Source organism: Andrographis paniculata, unplaced genomic scaffold (genome assembly GCF_009805555.1).
Source record: "Andrographis paniculata isolate CXL003 unplaced genomic scaffold, ASM980555v1 Contig60END, whole genome shotgun sequence".
Taxonomy (NCBI): Eukaryota; Viridiplantae; Streptophyta; class Magnoliopsida; order Lamiales; family Acanthaceae; genus Andrographis; species Andrographis paniculata.
In genome coordinates this window covers 2,016,856-2,042,389 of record NW_026137596.1, presented here as the reverse complement: position 1 = coordinate 2,042,389, position 25,534 = coordinate 2,016,856, and the positions used below count along the sequence as shown (strand labels likewise).

The window sequence follows — 25,534 nt, the reverse complement described above, 5'->3', positions numbered from 1 at the left end:
ATCTTGTGAGACAAATTATAGTAGTTTAAATTGCAACACAATATTAATACACCTTTGCAGCATAATATGTTAAAACCCCCCAACATATGTGTATGTATTGTATAGTTGAAATGAAGAACAAAAAGAAGATCACAAGAACCCTTTATAGACACACATAGACATAGACATGTATGATGTATATTTATACATATTTTGAAAGAGTGATGAGAAGTGAAGAGTTTTTGTTTTTAGTTAGATGGTGGTAATTAATTGGAAGATGAGATGATCAAGAATGTGTGAGGCTAGTTCGGCCCCGATCTCCTTGACACACTGCTGTTGTTGAGTCTTCTTCTTCTTCTCTGCAAATCCTTCATCATGTATCATCCTCCATGTACATTTTTCCAACTCCATTGCTGCCAACCTCCCATGTATCAACTCATCATCTTCATCATCATCTCCATAACCATTCTTCTTTTTCTTTTTCTTCTTTGGACGGAAGCTTTCTACTTTCTGCATATTTTGCTTTGGCCTTCCACAGCTTTCAAGCTCTTCCCACAGTGTTCTTCTCCTCCTCGTTCTCCTTGTCCTCATTCTTGAATTTCCATCCCCTGTCATGTTTTTCATTTTGAAACAGAAATTCAAAACATGAGGCTACAACTGAAGTGAATAATAATAATAATAGTGTAATATATATACCTTGGGAAGCAGCAGAGGAAGTGTGATGAAGATGATGATCAGGTGATGAGTGGAGCAAGTCGAGAACAGAATTGGGGCTGGAGGCATCTTCTGCAGTTTGATCTTTCCTCGTTGTCCACCGAGCCTGAGCCTCAGCTGAGACAGTACTACTACTACTAGTGCTAGTGGAAGAAGAATTCTCATTGCTAATTATGGTGTTATTACAGTGAAATCTCCTTTCCTTGAAATGGTGGGCTCTTGTTTTTCTGCTCCTCCTTTGTTGTTCTTTGTTGTCAAACCTGAGAATGTAGAATCTTTCATCTTGTTCGAGGTCTTGGCAGGTGGTTGTCTTTCTTCTTCTGCTGGGTGGATAAGGTTTGTTGTTGTTGTTGATCATTAACAGAGGTTGGGTGTCTGCTTCTTCTTGTTGTTGATGTTGCTGAATGGGTGGTTTCTTGCTGTGGTGAGGGAGGGAGTCGAGGCCCATGAGTCTGGCCACTACTCCTACTCCTGGACTGCAACTCTCTTTCTGTTTCTCTTTGTCCTGATGATTAGGGTCTTGTAGAAGGTGCAGCTGGTGGTGGTGATGTTGATGAAAAGAAGTAGTCCAGAAGGGGAGGCGAGGAGGGGAATTGGTGATGGTGAAACACAGGATTCTGCGGAAGATTCTGGAAATGCAGCATCCACTGCCATTGTCATTAGAAGAATAAGGTGTCTTCTTCTTCTTCTTCTTCTTCATCATCATCATCTTGTTGTCAGAAGTCATAAATAATGAATGGAACTCCAACTAACTCACAGCAACCACCACTAACAATAACTCAGATCAGATCAGTATAGCAGAGAGTGAGAGTAGAAAGGGAGAAGAGAAGATAAGAGAGCAAATTAAGAAAGAAGAACACACCAATCCCAATCCCAATCCCAAAAGCTAGCCTAAGCTTGATGACTTTTATTTGAATCAGATAGATAGATAGTATTGGCGGGCTAATCATTTGAGTTTGAATTGTGTTATTGTATTGTATTGTATTCTAGTATAAGTCAGAGAATAATGACAGGAAGATATATGTCACACACACATATATATATATATATTTGACTTGTTTTCCTTGATGATTTGATTTGAGCAGTAGTTTTTTGATTTGAGGGGGGGGGGGGGGGGGGAAAGAAAAAGGTCTGTCTGTTGTCTGTCTGACTCACTGTCTCCCACGCCTCTTTTTTCTTTCTCTCTCTACAAATCAGTGGAAACAAACAAACAAACATTACATATGCATGGTCATGGTGATGGTGGACCATTCCGTTCAACCAAACCCCACTCTTTTATTTTACTACAAGTATTTTATTTTATTTTTTGTGTGTGTCCTTCCGATCCTGCCTCTACAATTTTCTTTACTCTTTTAATTGGATTGGGCCAGTGTGATGGGCTCATTTGAATCCATCTCCTAGGCTCACTCAAATACATTCATTCCATGGACTATTCTTACTCTTATTATTATTATTTTATAACATGGGAATATTTGCACTGGGATATGTAAAGTAAATTTTCGGTCGAATATAATACTATGTAAAGTATGCTCGATAAGTAACTTGGAAGGATCGAAAATTTGAACCCATGGTTTATGAGTGAGAAATTCATTCAAGTCATTCATTAATTTTAATTAATATTTTTTTTTACCAACATCTATCTATCTATCTATTTGTCCATATCAATATAATATGTTCTTTTATGTTATATTTATATTAATATAAATAATGGGTGTTCTATGAAATATGTTCAAATATTTTTTAGAAATTTCAGAATGGCTTGTTATCAATAATGAAATCGATCGTATACAAATTTGATATACACAAATCAAAACAGCTATAATTAAATACTTAATTTAACGGATATAATCAAATCTCAATATCCGTAGATGTGTTTATATTTAGATTTTGATTAATTTAAATCATGATTTGTTTAGATATTTGATTATATTTATTAGACTATATTATTTTAAATTAAGTCAACCAATTTGACGTCTACTCCAAAAATTCTCAACAGAATACACCAAAATAAGTAATTAACTATATAAAAAGTAAATAGATAAAAATTTTGGTAAGTACTCATAAATATGGATGGATATGCCAAATACGCCCACCACAAAAAAATAAAAAATAATAAAAAATCATTAATTTTTTATTGTAAATAAATAAAATATATTATTAATAAATTAATTAAAAATAAATAGTAAGGTGTATAGTGTGGCAGCGAGCCACCGAAGGCCCTCTATAACCACCCATTAACCAACCAACCGCCTTCCTATTCAATCATTCCTTTCCATTCAATCCCCAAATTCCCAATCCCCAAATCCCTAATTCCTCCTAAGCCCTAATTCCTCTTCTCCCCAACCCTAATCGAAATCCATGGCCGGAAGTGGAGTGGTCGCCGTCTACGGCAACGGCGCAATCACCGAGACCGCCGCCAAGCAGTCTCCTTTCTCCGTCAAGGTCGGTCTCGCACAGATGCTCCGCGGCGGAGTTATTATGGACGTCGTTACCCCGGAGCAAGCGCGGGTGGCGGAGGAGGCCGGAGCGTGCGCCGTCATGGCGCTGGAGCGCGTCCCGGCGGACATCCGCGCACAAGGCGGCGTCGCGCGGATGTCGGATCCGCAGATGATTAAGGAGATTAAGCAGGCGGTGACCATCCCGGTGATGGCGAAGGCGCGGATTGGGCACTTCGTGGAGGCGCAGATCCTCGAGGCCATCGGGATTGACTACGTCGACGAGTCGGAGGTTCTGACGCTCGCCGACGACCAGAACCACATCAACAAGCACAACTTCCGCATCCCCTTCGTCTGCGGCTGCCGCAACCTGGGCGAGGCGCTCCGCCGCGTCCGGGAGGGGGCGGCGATGATCCGTACGAAGGGGGAGGCGGGGACCGGCAACATCATCGAGGCGGTGCGTCACGTGCGTTCCGTGATGGGCGACATCCGCGTGCTCCGCAACATGGACGACGACGAGGTGTTCACCTTCGCGAAGAAGATCCAGGCGCCTTACGATCTGGTGATGCAGACGAAGCAACTTGGGAGGCTCCCCGTGGTCCACTTTGCTGCCGGAGGTGTCGCGACGCCGGCCGACGCGGCGCTGATGATGCAGCTGGGGTGCGACGGGGTTTTCGTGGGGTCCGGCGTGTTCAAGAGCGGCGATCCGGCGAAGAGGGCTCGGGCGATCGTCCAGGCGGTGACGCACTACAGCGACCCTGAGGTACTGGCGGAGGTGAGCTGCGGCCTAGGGGAAGCCATGGTTGGAATCAATCTGAACGACGAGAAGGTGGAGAGGTACGCCAACAGGTCCGAGTGAAATCGGGTCAGGGTCAGGGTCAGTGTCAGGTGATGGTTATTTAATTTACTGCTAGTAAAGTAGTAGTACTACTACTGTACTAGTATATTACTCCATTTAAGAGCTGCTTCCCAAATCCCAAATGGGTCTGGTCTGGTCTGGTCGGGTCTAAACCTAAATCTTGTTACTGTGCTCTGCTCATCTCCTTGGTCGTCCTTGTTTAATTTTAATGTGTCTGTGTGTCTGTCTGTTTTCCTCTTTATATTTAATTTCCCTTTGGCATTAAAATTGAACTCCTTAATAGTAGTAGTAGTAGTAGTATTGTCAGTCAAGAAAGGGTTTTTGGCATCATAATAAGGTTTTACCTAATAAGCTTATGGTCAGGATATGTTGATTGTGGTGATATTTATGAATGTGTGCAAGTGGAATCGGTAACAGTAAAGTAAAAAACACATGATGGAATTGATTTCTTGCTTGCTAGCAAAGTAATTGATAGGATTTCTTCACTGCTTGCTTGTTTTTCCTATTGTTAATTACTACTCCTACATGAATACATGCAAGTTGGCGTTGCTGCTAATATGAGTATTACTACTATTATTAGAGAGCAGATTGATTGTAAGATAATACTCCCTCCACTTACCATGTATAGAGATAAAGATAGAGATAGACCTATTAGTATATTGAAATATAAATAATTATGTAGAGGCTAGTCGAATTGGTGCATAAAAAATTTCACATTATAATAATAATCATAGCTGTATTTCTATTATTTTAAAATAAAAATAAAATAGCTATTGATGCTACATTATTATTAGTAGTAATTTTTATTTAATTAAACTAGTATAAAAATGCACTACTGTTTGATTGATAGTACTCTTTGTGCTGTGTTTGTTTGGTAAATTGCTGACAAACCTGTCCATTTATCAAACTTCCATTGATTTATGCACGTGCATCTGCATGTACAAATCCATGATAATTTTAATAATAATGTTATTATTACTATCGTTTTCAGATTTAATTTAATTTAATTACACAACAACATATATTATTTTTTCTGTAAAATATTGACTAATGTTCAAAAACAAATCAAATATACCATTCTCTTTTATTATTATTTGGTAGTCTTGTAATTAAATAAAAATTGAATGGGTTGTGTGATGAAAAGTTGCCCGTGAATAACAGTGTCAGTAGTACCATATACATATCAATAAAGTGTCAGTTGCAGTACATTAATAAATGATTTGTGAAAACGACAACACTAAATTCTGTTTCCTTTATTTATTTATTTATTTTTTTAATTCATATCATCGAACACGCTTCGGATAAATTTATGGTTCGGAAATTTGAACCCACTCATTGAATGCCTTTGGGTAAACCTATGACCGAAATTCACCTCTACACTATCTTGTCATTTCTTTAAAATAAATAAATAATGAAAAAGAAAATTAAAATAGTCATATTTAAACTCGTTAAATAATTTCTATTGTACAAATATCCAGACATCATATATATACTCTTTGTATTAGTATGAAATAAATAAAAAATAAGAGGATGACTTCCACTTGAATTTTGCAAAGCAAGAAACAATTGAACACATCAATTTGGATTTGGCAACGTATAATAAAAGGTCTGTAATATTGTAATAAATTATAGTATTCAAATAATAATAATAGTTATTACATTGTAATTTCATTTTCATATTTGCTGTCACAATCCACCCAATAATTATCCAACTGATAGAATAATAAGTCACTTAATATTTTCATCCTTTCATTCGTCTATTATTATAAGTAGTAATTTTATTATCCATTTGATTTGATGGGACGTGTTCTCTTTTGGTCCTAAAATGAATGAATTAATTGATGGTTTGGATCTATATATAATATTAATATTCCAATGTTGTGTAGTGTTGCGTTGCTGCGTGTGTATTTCTACATCTCACAGCTAAAATCCATTGTTATATATATCTATATCATTCATATTTCATTTTTATTTTTATTTTTATATTTACTTCTTGATATTTATTAAATTATTGTTATTTATTTTTCATTGTTTGAGATTCTGTTTAATTTTGTTGTATGGTGCATTATAAATAATACTCCTATTTGTTACATTTTGGCAGAGTTTCAAAAATGTATATAATTAATAATAAAATTCAAGGACCCATAAATGCATAGTCAATAAACTCAAATAATAAATAAAATAATAGAATTTTAATATAAATAGTTAAAATATCTCTAACACTAGGGAGTTCATTGTTCAAAAGAATTTGTCATTGGATACGAGAGCTTGTAGAAGATAAAGATTTGGATTCAGGATTCAAAAAATTAAAAAGGAAATCATTCATACCTTAACTAATTTTATTTGAAAATATTTCGAAATATTGAAACAAACTTTTGAAATTTCCAAGACGTGATAGATTGAGACATTATGTCTTCAAATGATCTTAATATGTCAATCCTCTTTTTATTATTTATATTCAATCATTTAGTATAATGTATTTTATTATTATCATTATTTATTATTACAGACAGATTGATGATCCAAGAGCAAAGCAAATCCAAACAAAACAATATCAGCAAACTAGTCATTTCTTCCATTACTACTAATTACTAAAACGAATCTGAAATCAGAACAACTCCTAAAATCTTACTTCTAGTCTACACATGTTTCTAAGCTACAATTTGCATCAAAACATCATTCCAATAAGACAACATACACTCTATTTTAAATGAATCCCAATTCAGAACAATCTTTCTCAACACACACACAGAATTATAAGGATGCCGGGGCGACCATAGCCCGGGAAAAAAAAAAAAAAAAAAAAAAAAAAAAAAAAATCCATCTCATCTGTACTCATGTAATTACCAAAACCATAATAGTTGCTTGTACTTGTATCTAGCTGCCCAAATGATCTCTTTCTTTCTTTCTTTTTTATATTTATATATATAAAAAATCCGAAAATGAGTACCTTTGGCGATGAGTGCTTCAGCAGGAACGGGTGGAATGCTTCCTACGCTTGTAGCATAAAACGCTCTCACTCGACGCCCGGGTTGGTACATCATGGGAACTACTACCTTTGGGGTAGTTGGGAGAAACTACAGCTTGGACAGGTATGGTTTTCGTGAGACCAACGTTCTTGTTTGGCTGCGATTGTCCATCAGAACCCTGCCAAGATGGAGATTTATTACGTAAATGAGCAATTAAAAGATGACTGTGTCGAACAAGAGTATCAAGTACCACAGATCCGGCCTCATTCGAGCATTTTCTATCCTCATTGTCTACCACACCTGCCCCGCGCTTAGCACCCCTGATGGAATCAAAACAATGGTGACATACCCAAGAAAAAGATGTTTAATACAATCTGACATATTAGGAAACAAATGCAGAACATACTCTTTCGTGTTTTGAATTGATATTTTTTGTAAGATGATGCAGTCACTAATAGATTCATAGATGAAAGTATCATAATATTGCACTACTATAAAAACATATCAGAAGTTCGAAATAAACACAAGTATGGAGTCATAACAATATCCTCAAGTCAAATTTTGCTTGAAAATCTGAATATCAACAATGCGAAAGTTCTATTAATGCAGTTAACTTATCCTTGACCTGTTAAAATCGATTTGGAAAGGTACAGAGTAGGTAAAATAAATTCTCAAGGCAATTTAAAACATTGTTTCATCTTGCATCTCAATTTGGCCAAACAGATCAATATATTTATAATTTGCCAATAAAGCACACCTTTTCGACTTTCGCTCAGAGAGTCCAATCTCAGTGCAGTTCCCAACTAACTCCATTACGGGATGACTTTCAGATTGGCCGCGTCCGGCATTGTCAGTTCCTTTAAAGAGAGATGTTACATTGAGCCTATTGTATGATAAAAAGCATATTGTACATTTTTATCAATTTTTTATACTGGTTTGACATTGGACATTTATTGCCTTGGAGTCGGATTTAGGTGCAGGTTTTGTTCTCGTTTACATCGTATGTAAGTTCAGTTCAAATTTCCTTTAAGGCAACTACTTTAATTTCCGAAAAGTTCTTTTTGTAGCATTTAGTATACCTGTAGATGTGCATGGGGTTGATAAGCCTCCTAACATTTTCTGGCAGGTTATAGTATCCTGGAAGTGTAGGAAGATATGATCACGCAATTTTTGTCTCTCGGCTTGATTCATCACCGAGAATCCAAATGACGTGGTCCAGGTGTTCAGCACACCCGCGACAGCAGGCAACACAAGCCTCTGCACTCCTAATTCCATGAGATTCTGTAAATGAGATCAGCAACTAAATTAGTGAATAATCCAGTGCCTTTCACAACTGCAAATTGTCGAATATGGCAATTACCAAACTAAATAGAGCTGTGCAAAATCTTTTGGCTTTGCATCAGTTTAAACAATACAATCTTTTTTTACAAAAATAAAAATCTATTCTCTTATTTCTGAAAGACAAATAAAACAAATATTGAATGTGATATTTTAATTGAAAAATAAATGTTGAAAAAAAAAAAACGTAGTTTAAAACACAATCGTGCTACATTTATTGCAACTAAGAGTAAGCTGTGCAGGAATGTATACAATGAAGGACCAGATTCATAATGAAAATGACACACACATATATATACACTAATTAAGAGGAAACTTGTATGGCGTATAAAATTTCCCTTAATTAATTGCAAAATATGACATTCATAGAAAAGATTTAGCTGAGAATGCAAAGAGAAAGAAAAGCATGTCTGGCTAAGAGATTCTTGGAGCATATTGTAATGTCCTCACGACACAATACTTAGTTGCTTTATTCATACCCCAAAACATTTAGAGAAATTCTTGATTTATGTAATTATGATAATAAGTGCCAATATAGCATCCAAGGTTCTAACTAGCAAAAACAGATTCAGATTACCTTTTCAAGTTCATTCATCAAGATCCGACACATCCCAAGTCGACGGAAGTGGAACCGTGTCGCAACAAGAGGGACTTCCGCCACTTTCTCCCCAAATATCCTGGTGTCATTAAGGCCTTGGATAAGTTACTCCATTTAAACAGAATCCAATAGATTAAATGTTAAAATGCAAAGGTATAACATACCTCACTGAAGCAATCGAAATTACTTCATCATTCTTCTCCAACAGCACGGTATAAAACCCTTTGAAATTTAGCCGGGGTAGATTCGACCTAAAGATTCAGATATGATTAGGACTTAATGGATGATAGTAATCATGACAAAAGTGAGAATCCAATCAAGTAAAAACAGACATATCAAGCGCAATTACTAGCGCCTTTGACAACATGCACAAGTCAATTAAATTTGGGTCGAGTCAAAGCTGTCGGTTCTGGATGTGCACACAAGTTGATCACCACTTCATTTGAGTGGGCACAAAGAGTCGAAAAGTCCATGGGGACAATTATAGTAATAACTGCACAAATGATTTTTAAGAAAAATGGCAAGCCTATCTTTCTTGAAAAAAAATGAGATTAAATAGGATCATCTCCTCCTGCCATAATCGCCATATGAATTACAAAAATCTACTTTCTCCGAGAGGCTCTTGTTGCAACAGGTTGTGAAAAACCGAAGAATATACAGTGTACTTAAAAAATGAAAATATAAGATGCACGTACAAGAAGAAGAATCATACCATCTACCAAAGATAACATCTTCCACAAGATCCCTGCGGGTACCGGGTATTTTGACTGGCTCAAAACATTCATGCATCACAGAGAGGGCAACATTAAGCTTGCTCGAGTACTCTACTGAGCGCCCATCATCGGATTTCATGTCTTTCAATAACGTCCAGGTCAAATTTTCGCCCCCCACAGGTATCGGTCTCCCCAAAATCTTTTGAAGATCATCAAATATCTGCAAGCCACAAAACCAAAGAAATATTAGTTTAAATTTTGTTACCATTTTAAGATACTCATGTCATTCGCATGCTAACAGTGTAAATGCTACTTAAATTTACGTTTTTACCTGTTTGCAACTGTCTCGGCAGAACCACTGTCCTTCAGGACGACCATGTGCGTTCACAACTTCATTATTTTCAAGGCAATCAGCATGATCTACATAAAGTTTTCAGAAAATTCCATCAGTCGAAATTGAGTTGTAGCTCATGAGTGCATGAAAAAGAAGAACAGTTGAATAACTTACATCTGTGTTCACACTGGGTGCAAATGAGGGCAGGGGCTGGAATTCTTACAACTTTCCTTTCCAATCGGCAAAGCCCACAAACTTGACAGCAGCATGATGGACAGAACCAATCACCATCTGGAACTCCCTGTGCAGCAGGAAAACAATTGTAAGAGGTCGCTCTACAATTCATGACTAAGTGTTTATTCGCAAAGGAAATAATGGTTGTGGGAGAATAAAAAATGTCAACTGTCACATGCTAATGAACCAAAAAATTTACCTTTAAGCCAATGCAGGAGAAATGGTAAGAAGAGGGGCATTGATCACAGAGGAGTAAATCACCTCCTTCATGACAGATAGAACATATGCTGTCATTTTCTTGATGTTGCGATCCTTCCCTCTCAAATGACTCTGATCGCAACTGCTGGTTCTTCCTCTTTTGGCTGAGCTGCCTCTGATGCTCCAGTAAGGATTTACCATCCTCGAAGAAAATATTCGCTGCAGGTCTTTGGGCTTTGCTTCCAGCATGTGCTCCAAACTCACTAATAGAATAGATTCTATTACAACAACTGCACATGATTCCCTCCCTCAGTATTCGGCCTTCTTTCAGCGGAACGTCATTAAGCTTCCTATGGTACCGAACTTTTGCTTTTGGTTGCACAGCATGATTATCAATCAACCAAGACAACACTGTTTGCGGAGCTTTCTCAGGTGTAGCAGCAATCCTAACTCTTTTACTTGATCTCTGTGCAGAAGTTGAGCAAGACGCTTGGATATCTTCAGTTGTCTCCATTAATGCATCTTCAGCTGCGTCCAGTAATGCACGGGGCTTCCTTCTTCTCCTGGGTGGTAATGATCTTTCAATGTGATGTGATTTACCATCCTTTCCCTTCTTCCTCAAAATTCTGTCTGATGCTGAAGCATCAACATTTGGCTCCTCCACAGAAGTTCCAGACCCCACAGTAGGCAATGGAAGAGGAGATTCAGAAGCACGCATGGCATTGTCAGTTTCTGCATTTGCACTTCCAATTCTCCCTACAGAAGGAGAGGGCTCCCTGGAAGTGCTAGACCAGTTTTTCACACACCAACTGCATGCTTGAGCAAGGGAGGAAAAGGTCCGTCCGTTTGGTTCTCTGTATCTCAACTCCCTCCTTTCCCCCTTCACTTTGAAAGAAAAAGTCCAACCGACAGAAGCTAAGTGTTTCTTTGCTTTCAGAAGTTTCAACTTTGCTTCAGAGCCAGGGTGCTTATTATCTTTAGAGTATAAATCGTAGTCGTAAACTGCTTCAGGGCAATATTCAGGTTCGATGAGAATCTGTTCACCAAGAGAATTGCATGACTTTGATAACTCTCTGGAACATTCCTGGTTTTCAGGAAGTGAAGGTGGAAGTTCTGCTTCAGGTGAAGTCACAGAACCAATCTTGTCCTTTCTCGATTTCTTTTGAGATCCAGGTCCGGAGGCCTGACCTTGGGAATCAAACTTTAGGCACACTTGACGAAGTGAATAAAACAATTCATTCTCTGGTGAAAAGTAACGGTATCTTAATCTCCCCTTGTCATTCAGCACTTCAACTTTCCAGCCCAAGTATAGTAAATGCTTCTTAGTATTCGACATCACATCATCCGAAGGCCGTTTATTTAACTTCATCACCTCTTTACATTCATTATAAGCATCAGGGCAACACTCTGCAGAATATGACCGGGAAACAATTGAGAGCCACTGACGATTATTAGTTGAATACTCGTACTTCTTAGGTGGCAATTTAGAACTCCGGTTAGGAGATTGAACCCCATGCTCAGAACCAATTATGGCGCCTTCACCTGGACTGTTAGTTAAGTTTGGCAAAGCAGGGCCAGAAGGGGATGGAGCTTGCTCAGAGGCAACCATGGCTGGACAGGCCTGATCATTACGTTCTTGAACCTGGAAATGGCCTTCATCATTCAGATTAGGTGCTGAATTTCCTTCACTGTAGAATGGCGCAGTCTCCTCAGAGGATACAAGTGCGAGAGAACTATTATAAAAAATTCCTCTATTCTGCAGAATTTCATATAAAGCCTTCTTAGAGAATTTCAGATACAGAGGCTTCGATGAGCTCCCCAAATGATTCGATTTCAGGAATTGCTTAGCAGTTATTTGAAAACTATCCAATAAAACCTGCAACACCAATTCTTCCCAAATCTGTCTTCCTGAAGATGTCCACCAATCACCAAGCTTCTCGAAATCATCCTTCAACCTGACATCAAACCAAATCTGTTGCAGTGATGTCAGCTTCGGCAAAGGCAGCTTTACCGTTAGTTCCTCAACTACTTCGATCAACAACCAGTTGCCACGCGGCTTCCACTCCCCAGTGACCTCGTCCCAATCTGCGCTGATCCTCAGCAGGTCCATCGTGGCATCCCATACGTCCCCCAATTCTGGGAAGAAAATCTTTCTTCTATCACATTTATCGTCATGATCGAATACGACACCTTCCCACCATGCATCATTATGATACATATCCACACATTGTCCATATCTTAAATGCGGCTGTGGCAGCTCCCGAACATTCGGAGGTGGCAAAGGCCTTATCAAGCCCTTACATTCACCTGGCTCAACAAGCTCAGTTGTAACACTCCCTTCAACAGCAGCACTAACCTTAACTTCTTCAGTCAGATTACAGTACTCTTCATCATCCAGAATGTAATCATACCTAACCAGGCGAAGAAAATTTTCCCAACCAATCACTTTAGCAGAGTGCCATGAACCTAAAAATCCATCCTCCTGACTCTTCACCTGCAAAAAAAAATCAAAATGCAAACAGATGAAGAAATAAGAATCAATGCGCTGGAGAACACCTAAAACAAAATTGCCCTTTAATGAAACCCTCTCGATTTATAATCTCACAAAAATCCCAAAATGGATTAACAGTTACAAATACAATCAACGCTAAATCGAAGTACAAGATCAAACCCTAACTCAAAACTCACGATAATCTATGAAAGCGACTTGATTTAAATCAACACAAGTTTTTTATATATCAAAACAATAAATGTCTAATTCGATTCAACGCCTCGACAACTCCGCCGTCAATCGTCGCTTTCCAAATGACCATTGCATGACAATCCGAACAAGACCACCATGCAAACGCAAGAAATCACCAGACATACTTACGACGGTTCATTAAAAATAAAAAAAATAAAAAATCACACAAACAGATTCATCGGAAAACCAAAAAGTACCTCGACTCTTTCATTAATCAGCAGCTTTCTCCTACCGCTTCCAGCCATGACGACGGAGACTCCAGACGAAACGCCAGAGGATAAGAAAAAAAAAAAAAACACGATCCACGACGCCTCAATGCAATATCTAGTCCGCGCCGGTCGCCGGACAAAGATTTTTCATCTATCGCGGCGTGGCGTGATGATCAAGAACTAAAATGGCTTCAAACACTTCCTCGACTAAAAAAAACCAGCAGAATTACAATGCGAGAGAATGGCGGCGGCGGTGGCGGCTGCGGCGGAGAAAGCGTGGCCTTATGGGTTTTTTAATGGGTTTGCGAAGATCGAAGTTGTTTGGTATAAAAAAAAATAAAAAAGGGTTTTTCATGAGGGAGAAAGCTGAATGACGGAGTCCCAATGCGAGATCCCGGTTTCAACAGCCTTTTTCCAAGTCCTGGACCAACTTTTATAGGACGTTACGGTTCCCAGATTTTACGGGTGTGGGCCCCAAGAAATCCACTTAAACATATTGGCTAATATCATAATTAATTACATTATAGAAATATTATAAGAATATATAGTTCACTTATTAGATATTTAGGAAAATGAATAAATTGAATAAGATATAAAACAAAAGAGGTCCCGCCAAGTAAAATTTTAAAATATATTTTTGGTAGTATAAGTTGGTTTAAAATTTAGATCGGATAGGATTTGGATATATTTTGGAATGTCTTCATCTGCAAGGCACTCGTGTGGATCTTTGAGATCTCCGCCAGTTCAATCACAGCCGTTCATTTTTGAGCCAATAAATGGGCCGGGCCGGCCCATTTACGTTCCATAATCATTTATTGCTTTGAATTTTAAAAATACGGCTTGGATTACATGCTGATTAGATTGCTGAAATTTTATACAGTTTTTAATAATCTAAACATATTAAATTACTCTTATTTAATTAAAACAGTTAAACAACTTAAGTTAAGTCAGCATATGCTGAATCAATTACCAGTTTGGTTTAAAGGCTGGAAGACAAGAAAAGACATGAGACAAATGCATGCATACACGCGTTTTATTACTAACACTGAAACAATACTTTAAAAAGACAGCAACAAAGAAGCCAAATGACCAAATCCTTACATAAGTCATACATAACAAACTTAAATAAGAAAGAACTAACATGTTATGTTATGTGTCACACATAACATGTCTACAAACTCAAAAGATCTCAACTTGTCTTCATTTGTAGGTCTCCATAATATAGCATCTAACACCTCCACAGCAAGAACTCGAAACTACTGCGTTTCGATGGCGATCCCGGGGGACGCGGTTGGGGCTGCAACGACGCCGCTCATAATAGCAGTGGGGGCCGGGTTGTCGTTGGCGGGTATCGGGTTCGCAGGGTTGGGGTTGTTCTCGTAGGAGGAGTTGTGGACTCCGACGGCGGCCCTGCCTGACGGGTCGAGATTTGTCGACCAAGACGCATCCCATGCAATGGCTGCAGCCGTGCTGCACGCAACGCTGGCGCCTCCGGGGACGGTCAGCCTTGCAGAGTTCTGGATCGAAAAAGATCGCTGATTTAGACAAACGATGCGTTTTCGAGGTGTAAAGTTATTTATCGGAAAATGTGGCGAGGTTTGGTTACCTGAGGGAATAAGCGCTCGAATATCATGCGGTAGTAGTAGGCCTCCTTCGTCTTTGGTGTGTTGTGAGGGAAAATGTTTGCGGCGTTGTGCATCATCCTGTCGCTGACCTGTTCGATCGAGGGATTAATCGTTTTTTTTTTTTGGTTAAAATAAGATCTTAAATTGTGTAATGCTAGAGTTCCATACATGCTGTTCGGCATGAGCTTTAAGGCCATCGATCCAGCTATAGCCCACGCCATCACTGAATTGTTCTTTCTGCCGGTAGAGAATATGCTGCGAAAGGAATTTAACGAAGTTAGATAATCAATATTCGATATCATATGACGATGTTCGAAGAAATAATGTACCTTTGGAAGGTACGGCTTCTCCTCATCATCAAAGGCCTTCCTCAAAATCCACTTCTCGATTCTACCTTGGTCCGGCTTGATCTGCGATGGCAACGATCAGTATGCAATCAGCGCGCTCTTTAGAGAGATATATATATATATGTGTGTATGTAATTATGTGTTGTTACCATTTTCCACTCAGGGTCGATGCTCATTGCAACGTTGATGAACTCCTTGTCAAGAAAAGGGACCCGAGCTTCCAACCCCCAAGCAGAAGTGGATTTGTTTGCTCGGAGGCAATCGTATTGATGAAGCGCTTTAATCTTGTGGCAAGTCTCGCGGTGGAACTCTTCCTTGTTGGGTGCCTTGTGGAAGTAAAGATAGCCACCAAAGATCTCATCGGATCCCTCGCCGGACAGCACCATTTTTACCCCAAGCGACTTGATCTTACGCGACATCAGGAACATGGGAGTACTTGCTCGGATTGTGGTCACATCGTATGTCTCGATGTGATAGATGACATCCTCAATTGCATCGATTCCATCCTAAAATAAAACATTGTGCGTCATTTTTCCGATGTTTCTACATCCCATCTACTCATTTGTTGATTCGGATGCTTACCTGAACAGTGAAGTGAAATTCATGGTGCAAAGTACCCAAATATTCGGCAACTTCTCTTCCAGCTTTGAGATCGGGCGAGCCCTACGCAGTAAACATTCAAAAATCAGTTAAGAACATGAATAACAGACAAAGCAAAGCGATGAGAAGTTAGATCAACCTTAAGGCCAACACAGAAAGAATGAATCTGAGCTCCCCATTGTTTCGCAGCCTTTGTCCCAGCCAAGTAACGCGAAGCAACAGAAGCGACCAATGATGAATCAAGCCCCCCGGAGAGAAGAACTCCGAAAGGGACATCAGTCATTAGCCTCTTAATAACAGCCTGCCATGAATTATTACCACACCAATAATTAGCATAATACCATAGTAACGACATAAGCAGATAAATGCAAAGCCTCACATTTTCGAAAGCGCGCCTCAGAACTAATGGATCGTAAGGAGTTGAAGGAATGGCCTCAGAGAACCATGGAGGGTTGTACCATCTTCTAAAACCTCCATTCTTGCTCGAGTAGAGATGTCCAGGTGGGAAAACTTCGAAATGCTCGCATTCGTCATTCAATGCTTTTAGCTCAGATGATATCCAGACAGAGCCTACAAGACGGCAAGAAAACAAATCATTTATGTTTTAGATTTATTGAGTTCTGCTTTTGTCCTGAAAATAATACAGATACAATACTAAAGAGAAGTACCATCAAGTCCCCAACCGATATACAGGGAGGTAATGCCAATGGCGTCACGAGCCGCGACAAAGCTGTTATCACGGGTGTCCAGCAGCACAAATGAGAACATTCCATCCAGCATATCAACACAGTTTTCACCATACTCTTCATACTGAGAAAAAATTGAACGGTCACAGAATAACGAAATCAGTGCCACGTGTTTACATCGGGATCTGCAGAAAAATGCTGTTAATACAACACTCACTAGATGCGCGATGACATCACAATCGCTTCCAGTATGGAATTTGTGATGAGACAAATGCTCCCGCAGTTTCTCATGGTTATAGATTTCGCCATTCACCTAACCATAACGAAACACGACACTAATGATTATTCAGTAGTAATAATCCTTAGGATATCATGATCTCAGTCAAATTATCATCCAGAAAAAAAGGTGATGGTTCAGGAGTCAAGACTCATGCCTGTGTCTAGATCAAAAGAAGAACATAAATACAAAACCGAATGGTGACAAAAAATGAACATACTGTGACCACAATTGATTTGTCTTCATTGTAAAGAGGCTGGTCCCCTGAGGCAGGATCAACGATGGCAAGCCTCTGATGTGCCAAATAGTTACCTCCAAACTGATGGATCCCGCTCCAATCAGGACCCCTATGCTTCAACCTATTTGATCATCAAAGTACAATTATGTATGCATACCATCAATCGAACACTTTGGAGTATGTGGAAAACAAAAGCATAGACCAAAAACTTTGGACTATATAGAAACAGAAAGCAATCAATGAAACTTTTTGGAGTGTATTAAAACAGAAATATAAGCAAAACCAGCTGGTTAGCAAAACCAGAAGTTTGGAATTTATGGAAAGTATATTATTTGATTCTTAGTGATTTCCAAAACTAGGGTTGCAGAACCACTATAGCAGAATCATATTAACTCTCCAGCATGTTTTGGGCATAATTTTTAAGAGGAACGACGGAAATGTTTCTAAATTAACCAAAACAACAGAATGTAGAAACTTCAGTACAACAACCATGGCTTGCTCTTAAAATTGGCAACGAGATATTAAAATCAATCAAAGCATGAACATAAATATATATATATATATATAGTCCTTAAATCCAAATTTTGAATCACTTTCTGCAGATAAGCTCAAAATCCTTCCATGTTTATCACTCGATGCTCAGGTAACCATCATCGACTCCTTAAAACAAACACAAATTTAATCTCCAGATTACTGCGAATTTAACTAATCAAACTTAGATAACTCAAAATTCCACTGATTCTTCAATCACTTCACATACATAACAGCCTTCCACAATTCTACTAAATTTCCCCCATTTTTTAAAAAACGATCGTAAAAACACATCCGAATCACAGTATCATAATCAACTAAAAAACAAAAAATAAAAAGAAACACTTGCCTGCGACAAAGCTCGAGAACACGAACTCTCTTCGCCTGAGAAATCTCCGAACACCCCAAAACCGCTAGTATTCCACACATTTTAGCACCAGAAATTGGCGCAAAACCTTGACAGATTAGGGAAAAGGCTCTGAACAGAGGATCGGAGCTCAGTGCGAAGAAACCGAGAGAAGAAACACGCGTCAACAAATTGGTTGTGTACTGCTCTCGTGCTCTGCAACGATGGCGAAACTACCCTTTTTATAGGAGGAGAATGCAAGCAGCCATAATAATTACAGAGAATATTTATTATTCACAGTTTTTTATTATTATTATTTTTTATTATTTTTATTACTGGCCATTTTTCTACACTATATCACCGTTCATAGTTCCCGGGTCCACATCACCATCCATATGCATTTTAAAAGTTCTAGGAAACGAAGGATCCGTTTTGATTTTAAATTAATTAGAAATGAAGTGACCTGATTGAAATTTTATTTAAATAATTTATATATTATTCCTTGTTTCAATTTAAATTTTGTTTTTAATTATTTTTATCTTTTTCATTCTCAAAATATGTGTTGTTTTTAAATAAAAATATTATAAATTAATATTAAAATAATTTTAATATATCAAAATATGAAAATTTTTTATACACTTTCACTAACATCTTATTAAATACTATTTCATATGTCTTTTATCTATATGTTCATCTGTTTTTTTCAAGTAATTTAAAAATATTAATATTATATTGAGATATAGTAGAAATAAAAATAAAAAAAATTAAATTAACTAAGTATTATATGATACAAAAGTTACGACATTTGTGTAATATATTATAAATTTGAAAAATATTTGTAATATTAAGTAGTAATACAATTACTAAAAAAAATGAAATAAATATTGTTATCGACGGATCAAAATGAAAAAATTGATAAATTATTAAAGAATAAAGGAAGTATTATTTATTAATGTACTACAAAATTCCAAATAATCTTTTCAAAATGAACTAAATGAGTACAATATTTTAATTTTTGTATGTTTTATATATTTTGTAATATTCTAAAATAAAAAATAATTATTTATACTTTAATGTTATTACATAACTCAAATAAAAGAAGTAAAAAAAATTTCTCATAGTAGCAAGTAGTATCATTTAATTTTCAATTTATTATACTTAATATTATCCATTTAACTTCTTGTATAAAAAATTGAAAGATTTGTTTCTTTTGTATTTTGGTTTAAAAAATATTTTTTTTATATAAAATATAAAAATAATGAGTATTTAATTTATTGATTATTTTTAAAAAATATAATATTGAATTTTTTTTCCAAACAAACAAAAATATTAGAACTGATAGAGTATTTTAATACGAGTGAATAGTCACAACCAAAAACACCCTAATTTTGTTTGGGCGTCAATTTATTTTGTATACGATAATTTCTGTCTCGACGATTTGGTAAATTCAATTAAATTTGATGTTTTTTTCTTATTATTATTATTATTATTACTATTATTTTTTTTTATTTTTTTTTTCCAATGCGATTTTTTATGATATATGTAGAAGAATATTTCCTTGTCGTATAAAACATTAATAGACCATTATTCAGACTAAAAAACAAAATAAGGAAAAAAAAAAAAAAAGGCTGCTTTATCCTATGATAGATTTTAAATTTTGTGACAGTAAAAAATGGTCCACTGGTATATATGATCAAGATTATCTGTACTGAAAAATATTTGTTGCAAATATGCCCATATTAAAAAATAAAAATAAATAAATAAATAAATAATCGCTACATATTTTAATATTTTGTAATTATATTAATTTTTTTTATAATATTTTAAATTTATTTAGACTATGTTTGTTTCTAGAGTTGAAGGCGTGGTTGTTTGTGGGTTTGGATTTTGAATTGGGATTTGAACAGTAAAAATTTTGAATTTCAATAGTTGTATGATGTGATATAAATAGGAGTTGATGTGATATTTTAATTGTAAAATTAATTTTTAGTATAATATATGTTACGTACGAAATTTAGAATTAGGTTAAAAGCCCAAGGTAAAAAGAAGAATGGGCCTGGCAATAGGGTTGATTGAACTGGCTGAAGGACACCGTGAGGAAATCAAGGAAAATAAATTTATTTATTTATTTCTAAGGAAAATACAGGACGGAAGGTTCTCAGGTCGGTAGGTCCTCAGGACGGAAGGCCCTCAGGTCGGTAGGTTCTCAGGACGGAAAGACCTCAGGTCGGAAGGTCTTCAGGTCGGGAGGCCCTCAAGATGGAAAGACCTCAAGTCGGAAGGTCTTCAGGTCGGGAGGTCCGCAAGACGGAAAGACCTCAAGTCGGAAGGTCTTCAGGTCGGGAGGTCCGCAAGACGGAAAGACCTCAAGTCGGAAGGTCTTCAGGTCGGGAGGTCCGCAAGACGGAAAGACCTCAAGTCGGAAGGTCTTCAGGTCGGGAGGTCCGCAAGACGGAAAGACCTCAAGACGGAAGGTTCTCAGGTCGGTAGGTCCTCAGGACGGAAGGACCTCAGGTCGGTAGGTCCTCAGGACGGAAAGACCTTAAGTCGGAAGGTCTTCAGGTCGGGAGGTCCGCAAGACGGAAAGACCTCAAGTCGGAAGTTTTTCAGGTCGGGAGGTCCGCAAGACGGAAAGACCTCAAGTCGGAAGGTCTTCAGGTCGGGAGGTCCGCAAGACGGAAAGACCTCAAGACGGAAGGTTCTCAGGTCGGTAGGTCCTCAGGACGAAAGGACCTCAGGTCGGTAGGTCCTCAGGACGGAAAGACCTTAAGTCGGAAGGTCTTCAGGTCGGGAGGTCCGCAAGACGGAAAGACCTCAAGTCGGAAGTTTTTCAGGTCGGGAGGTCCGCAAGACGGAAAGACGATGAGTCGGAAGGTTTTCAAGTCGGGAGGTCTTCGAGACGGAAAAGTTGTCGAGATAGGATATCCGCAGGTCGGGTAAACTGTAGGTCGGATAGAAGGCGGAGTCGGACAAACGCGGAGGCCTTTGATCAAAGACAGAGGGCGGTTGATATGGAGGTCGGCCCAAGTGGGGTCGGGCGAAGAAGTAGGTCGGACGAAGGACGAAGTCGGGCCAAAAGAGCGGAAGGTTTGTGGTCGGCTCAAGGAGCGAAATATAAGGAATTTTGGTCTGCTGGGGACACGTGTCAGCATGAGAAAGGTTGGAAGACGGTTGAGAAGGAGACGTTGTAACCGTTCGGGTGACGGTTTTCAGTACGGTTTCCCAGGGAATATTTAAGGATCTGAATCATCATTTGGCAAGGTATCTTCAATCAACTTCAACAAAGCAAAGTCAGATTTGGGGATCACCACTTTAAATTTCAGTCTTTTATTTTCCAGTTTATTTTCTGTACCATACAGTGTTTAGAGATTCCTAATCTCAGGCACTAATTAATCAAGTTTAAGGATATTTTCTATATCTTTGAATTTTACTTTATTTTTGTTGAAAAATTACATTAACAAATTGGCGACCACAGTGGGAGCAAGACAAAATTGCTCATTCCAATTCCGGCGATAATTTCATACGTCTTAGATCCGGCCGAATCATCGGAAGGGTTATGGCAGGGTCACAACCGCAAGCATCTTCGACACCGGTGGGAGAATCCGTTCCACCACCCATTGTGCCAAATGCCGGGGAAATCCCACAACCACCAACTGATTGGTGGTCTTATGTTCAACAAATGAACAACCAGCATACCTTGGTTATGCAGAATATGTTGCGTGAGCAACAAACGAACATGTTGCGTGAGCAACAGAGTCAGTTGCAGAACATGATAGATCAAGCACTGTCAAGGGTTAGTCTTCAACCCACTCAAACGCCACCAGGAGTGTCACCGTCCAGACCACAGGCAAATTTCGCAGGGCCATCATTCGTGGATAGTGCATTCCCAAGTGCCACAAATCCCAACCGAATGGATCGGGGAAAAACTCCTTTGACTTTTCCCAACAATGTTCCACTGGGACCAAGGGTTACCAATTCGCAGCCGAACAATACAAGGGAGGACAGGCCTGAAGGATATATACATGATCCGATTCATATTCCTGTGCAGGATCCGTTCCAGGTTCCTGATCATCAACGCTTTCATGTAGATCCCGATGAGATTGCACATATATTAAGGGATCAGTATGGATTAACTCCTCAGATGGCTAACCGCCCTGCATATCAAAGACCTTTCCCAGAAAGGATCATTCATGAACACCCTCTCCCAAGGAATTTTCGACCACCCGACTTTCATGCATTCTCAGGGGAGGACGGATCTTCCACCATAGAACACGTTGGTCGGTTCACAGCACAATTAGGAGAAGTTGGCAATAACCCTTTTTATAAGTTACAGCTGTTTGGTTTATCTCTTACTAGAACGGCGTTTTCGTGGTTTGTAAGTTTGCCTCCAGGACAAATTCAGACATGGGAAGGACTGGAGATGGCATTTCACGCTAGATTTTTTAATCCTTTACCAGTTGTTTCTTTAACTGATTTACTTGAATTGAGACAGTATCCAGAAGAAACTGCTTCACAGTTTATAGAAAGGGTGCGATTGTTGAAGGGACGATGTCCTACGGTAATCAGTGAGAAAGAGATGACCAATTTAGTGGTCCGGAATATGCATACTCGTTTAAGAAAGGCACTCACTGCCCTGGATGTTGAGGATTTGGCAAGTCTTGCATCCAAGGCAGGACGTCTAGAATCTTTGTTCAGAGAGGAAGATCAGCATAACAGGCGTAATAGAGGCCAACATATGGCGAGTATGGGAACAGAAACATGCGACTTTGATTTTAATCAGTCAGAAGAGATGGCAGCCGAAATCCTTTCTGGAAAACCGTATGTATGTCCTAAATTGAAGCCAGTACCAGGATCTGAAGGAAAGGAGCAACCGACCTTTGATAGTTCGAAAGCTGATGAAATCTTTGATATCCTACTGACTGATGGGCAGATCCGTATTCCAAAGGGCCAAAGACTTGCCACTAAAGAAGAAATCAAAGGGAGACCATATTGTAAATGGCATAATTCTTTTACACACACTACAAGTCAGTGTACTCATTTTAGGAAGGAAATTCAAAAGGCCATCAAGACAGGTCGGCTCAAATACATCACTCTAGGTGTAGACCAGCAACCGTTTCCGAATGTAACAACGGCAATGGTTGACATCCAACCAAGTTCGGAAACAAGGAAAAGTTCGGCCAACGATGGACAAAAAGGGGAACGAAACCAGCCAAGCCCCGAAACAAAAAAAGGAAGTCGGCCAAACAGCAGCCGACCGGAAGAACGACTCAAAGTTTGTGAGAAAACAGTCGCTGAAAAATGGGACCATCCAGACGGTTCTTTTAATGTGGAGGTGAAAGAAAGGGCGTTAGTTCGTGACCACCCGACCAGAAAAACAGGGTCAGTCGGGAATAATTGGGCTCGAAATAAAAAGCCTTTACCAGTTGATATAGATCCTCGTTTCCCAGGTATGAATCGTACACAGATTCGCAATGCCAAACGCAGGTATGCTGCAAAGTATGGGAAACGAGTTCCTTCAGCAAAAAAACTAACCGACGAACAAAAAGCAGCCGACCACTTGGCAGGAGATCAGTCCATTCGGAACTTTACAGAACAAACGACCAACGAGCAGGGAGTAACCATTCAGTCTGCAGTTGGTCGGTCCAGTCGGGTCTGGTCAGGAAAGCAACCGAATGACAGATTAGGCGCTTCCGACCATACCAAAAGAAGTTCGTCGGGACTGGGGAAAGGTAAAGGTGTGGCAGATGAAATAATTAAAGGTTTTAGATGCCAACATTGTGAACGAATCAACATCAATCCATCTCTTGAAGACTTCCGTATAGAATCTTTGACGCTTCAACCTCACAACAAGACGAAGGAAGAAGTTATAACTACAGAGGAAAGTTCAAGATCTGTTAAATCTCGTCTGGGACCACGAATCCCTTGTCGAATGACAGAGATTAATCAGATGAGTGATGAACCGACGTGGGCGAGTCTGGTAGATGAAACTATGGACGAACCTTTATGGGCTTTCTTGGCAGATGGTGAATTAGAGGAGACAGAGGGGGCAAAGACCTCAGACTCTGAGCCTCAACCGGAGCCACCTTCGATTGTGTTTCCTCCTATTCCAGAGGGTGCGATCTCCCATTTGAAGCCTCTGTATGTTAATGCTCATATTTGTGGGAAACCAATCACAAAGGTTTTCGTGGATAATGGAGCAGTTTTTAATGTTATGCCATTGAAGACTCTCAAGAAGTTAGGAAAAGGAATACATGATCTATCTCCTGTGGAATTCGAAATGACAAGTTTTACAGGGCAGCCGACCAAGCCTGAAGGCATGATGGTTGCAACAATTGAAGTCGGACCAAAGAAGATCTCCACTGTTTTCTTTATTGTGGACGCAGATACTACATATTCTCTCTTGCTGGGAAGAGACTGGATTCATGCCTCTCGATGTGTGCCATCAACCTTGCACCAACAATTAATGTTCTGGGAAGGAGATCAGGTCTTCAAAATGGAAGCGAATGACAACCCATTCGATGTATCAGAACAAGTTGAAGAGTCAGTGTTTTATGCCAGTCCTTTGGCTCCGATGTCTCAATTGTATATGGCCAGGGAATACCCAGACAAGGGTTATAAAGTCACTGGCCAGAACTCGATGTTCTATTAAAAGAACACCTTTATTGTATGGCTCATGATAAAGCCACACCCATTCCCGTATAATTTGTTTGTAATGGAAGATACAAGCTTAGAAGTATGTAGTTCTCTTATTAATAAGTTCTATTTAAAGCAGTTATTACATAAAGCAGAAAATAGTAAAGAGATTCTGGATGTTCACCTCCAAGAAGATGAACAATTTCGCTGGCCCGACTTATTAGAAAAAACAGAACCAACAGCTTCATCACAAGACCCATTATTGGAGTTTAATTTAGGAACCGAATTGGTTCCAAAAGTGATCAGGTTAAGTGGTTATTTGTCTAAAGAGCAACAAACAATGATGCTCGAAGTTATTAGAAACAACATTGATTGTTTAGCATGGGATTATTCAGAGATGCCTGGTTTGACAAGAAGTCTAATAGAGCATCGATTGCCCATCAAAGAAGGTTGTAAACCTTACAAACAACCTCCAAGGCGAATGAGTCCAGATCTGATGCCTCAAATCAAGGAAGAAATCCAAAAACTTCTCAAAGTAGGTTTCATTCAACCTTGCCGTTATGCGGAGTGGCTGGCTAATATTGTGCCAGTGGTCAAGAAAAATGGTAAGATAAGGATATGCATCGACTTCAGGGATTTGAATCTAGCTACCCCTAAGGACGAATATGTGATGCCTATGGCCGACATGCTGATAGATGCAGCAGCAGGGCATAAAATCCTTAGTCTGATGGATGGTTATGCAGGTTATAACCAAATATTCTTGGCAGAAGAAGACATTCCTAAGACAGCATTCAGATGCCCAGGGGCTTTGGGTATTTATGAATGGACAGTCATGCCATTCGGGTTAAAGAATGCAGGGGCAACTTACCAAAGAGCCATGAATTCAATCTTTCATGATTTAATTGGCAGATCTATGGAAGTGTATATT

The 25,534-nt window shown here is 38.8% G+C and overlaps 4 protein-coding genes across 5 annotated transcripts; 1 reads left to right on the top strand and 3 right to left on the bottom strand.

The window, feature by feature from the left end:
• Positions 1-24: 24 nt before the first annotated feature.
• Positions 25-1,715, bottom strand: LOC127259678 (uncharacterized). The gene is made up of 2 exons (XM_051287193.1): positions 676-1,715; positions 25-587 (listed from the first exon to the last, which is right to left on the bottom strand). The coding sequence occupies exons 1-2, from the start codon at positions 1,418-1,420 to the stop codon at positions 232-234; spliced, it is 1,101 nt and encodes a 366-aa protein (XP_051143150.1). The 5' UTR covers positions 1,421-1,715; the 3' UTR covers positions 25-231.
• A 1,199-nt stretch (positions 1,716-2,914) lies between these two features.
• LOC127259553 (probable pyridoxal 5'-phosphate synthase subunit PDX1) lies at positions 2,915-4,472 on the top strand. The gene has a single exon (XM_051286938.1). The coding sequence runs from the start codon at positions 3,052-3,054 to the stop codon at positions 3,985-3,987; it is 936 nt and encodes a 311-aa protein (XP_051142895.1). The 5' UTR covers positions 2,915-3,051; the 3' UTR covers positions 3,988-4,472.
• A 490-nt stretch (positions 4,473-4,962) lies between these two features.
• LOC127259552 (uncharacterized) lies at positions 4,963-13,687 on the bottom strand. Of its 2 annotated transcripts, XM_051286937.1 has the most exons (11): positions 13,312-13,686; positions 10,373-12,865; positions 10,114-10,240; positions 9,937-10,025; positions 9,605-9,825; positions 9,057-9,143; positions 8,872-8,971; positions 8,036-8,237; positions 7,714-7,813; positions 7,207-7,276; positions 4,963-7,134 (listed from the first exon to the last, which is right to left on the bottom strand). In XM_051286937.1, the coding sequence occupies exons 1-11, from the start codon at positions 13,357-13,359 to the stop codon at positions 6,955-6,957; spliced, it is 3,717 nt and encodes a 1,238-aa protein (XP_051142894.1). In that variant the 5' UTR covers positions 13,360-13,686; the 3' UTR covers positions 4,963-6,954. The 2 variants fall into 2 exon arrangements, with proteins under 2 accessions (XP_051142894.1, XP_051142893.1); XM_051286936.1 differs by having other exon boundaries at positions 4,963-7,276; positions 13,312-13,687.
• Positions 13,688-14,329: 642 nt separating this feature from the next.
• LOC127259602 (asparagine synthetase [glutamine-hydrolyzing]-like) lies at positions 14,330-18,207 on the bottom strand. Its single transcript, XM_051287028.1, has 12 exons — positions 17,977-18,207; positions 17,079-17,217; positions 16,799-16,894; positions 16,564-16,705; positions 16,275-16,465; positions 16,035-16,196; positions 15,878-15,958; positions 15,445-15,801; positions 15,278-15,358; positions 15,117-15,203; positions 14,930-15,037; positions 14,330-14,840 (listed from the first exon to the last, which is right to left on the bottom strand). The coding sequence occupies exons 1-12, from the start codon at positions 18,054-18,056 to the stop codon at positions 14,580-14,582; spliced, it is 1,785 nt and encodes a 594-aa protein (XP_051142985.1). The 5' UTR covers positions 18,057-18,207; the 3' UTR covers positions 14,330-14,579.
• Between the last annotated feature and the right edge of the window lie 7,327 nt (positions 18,208-25,534).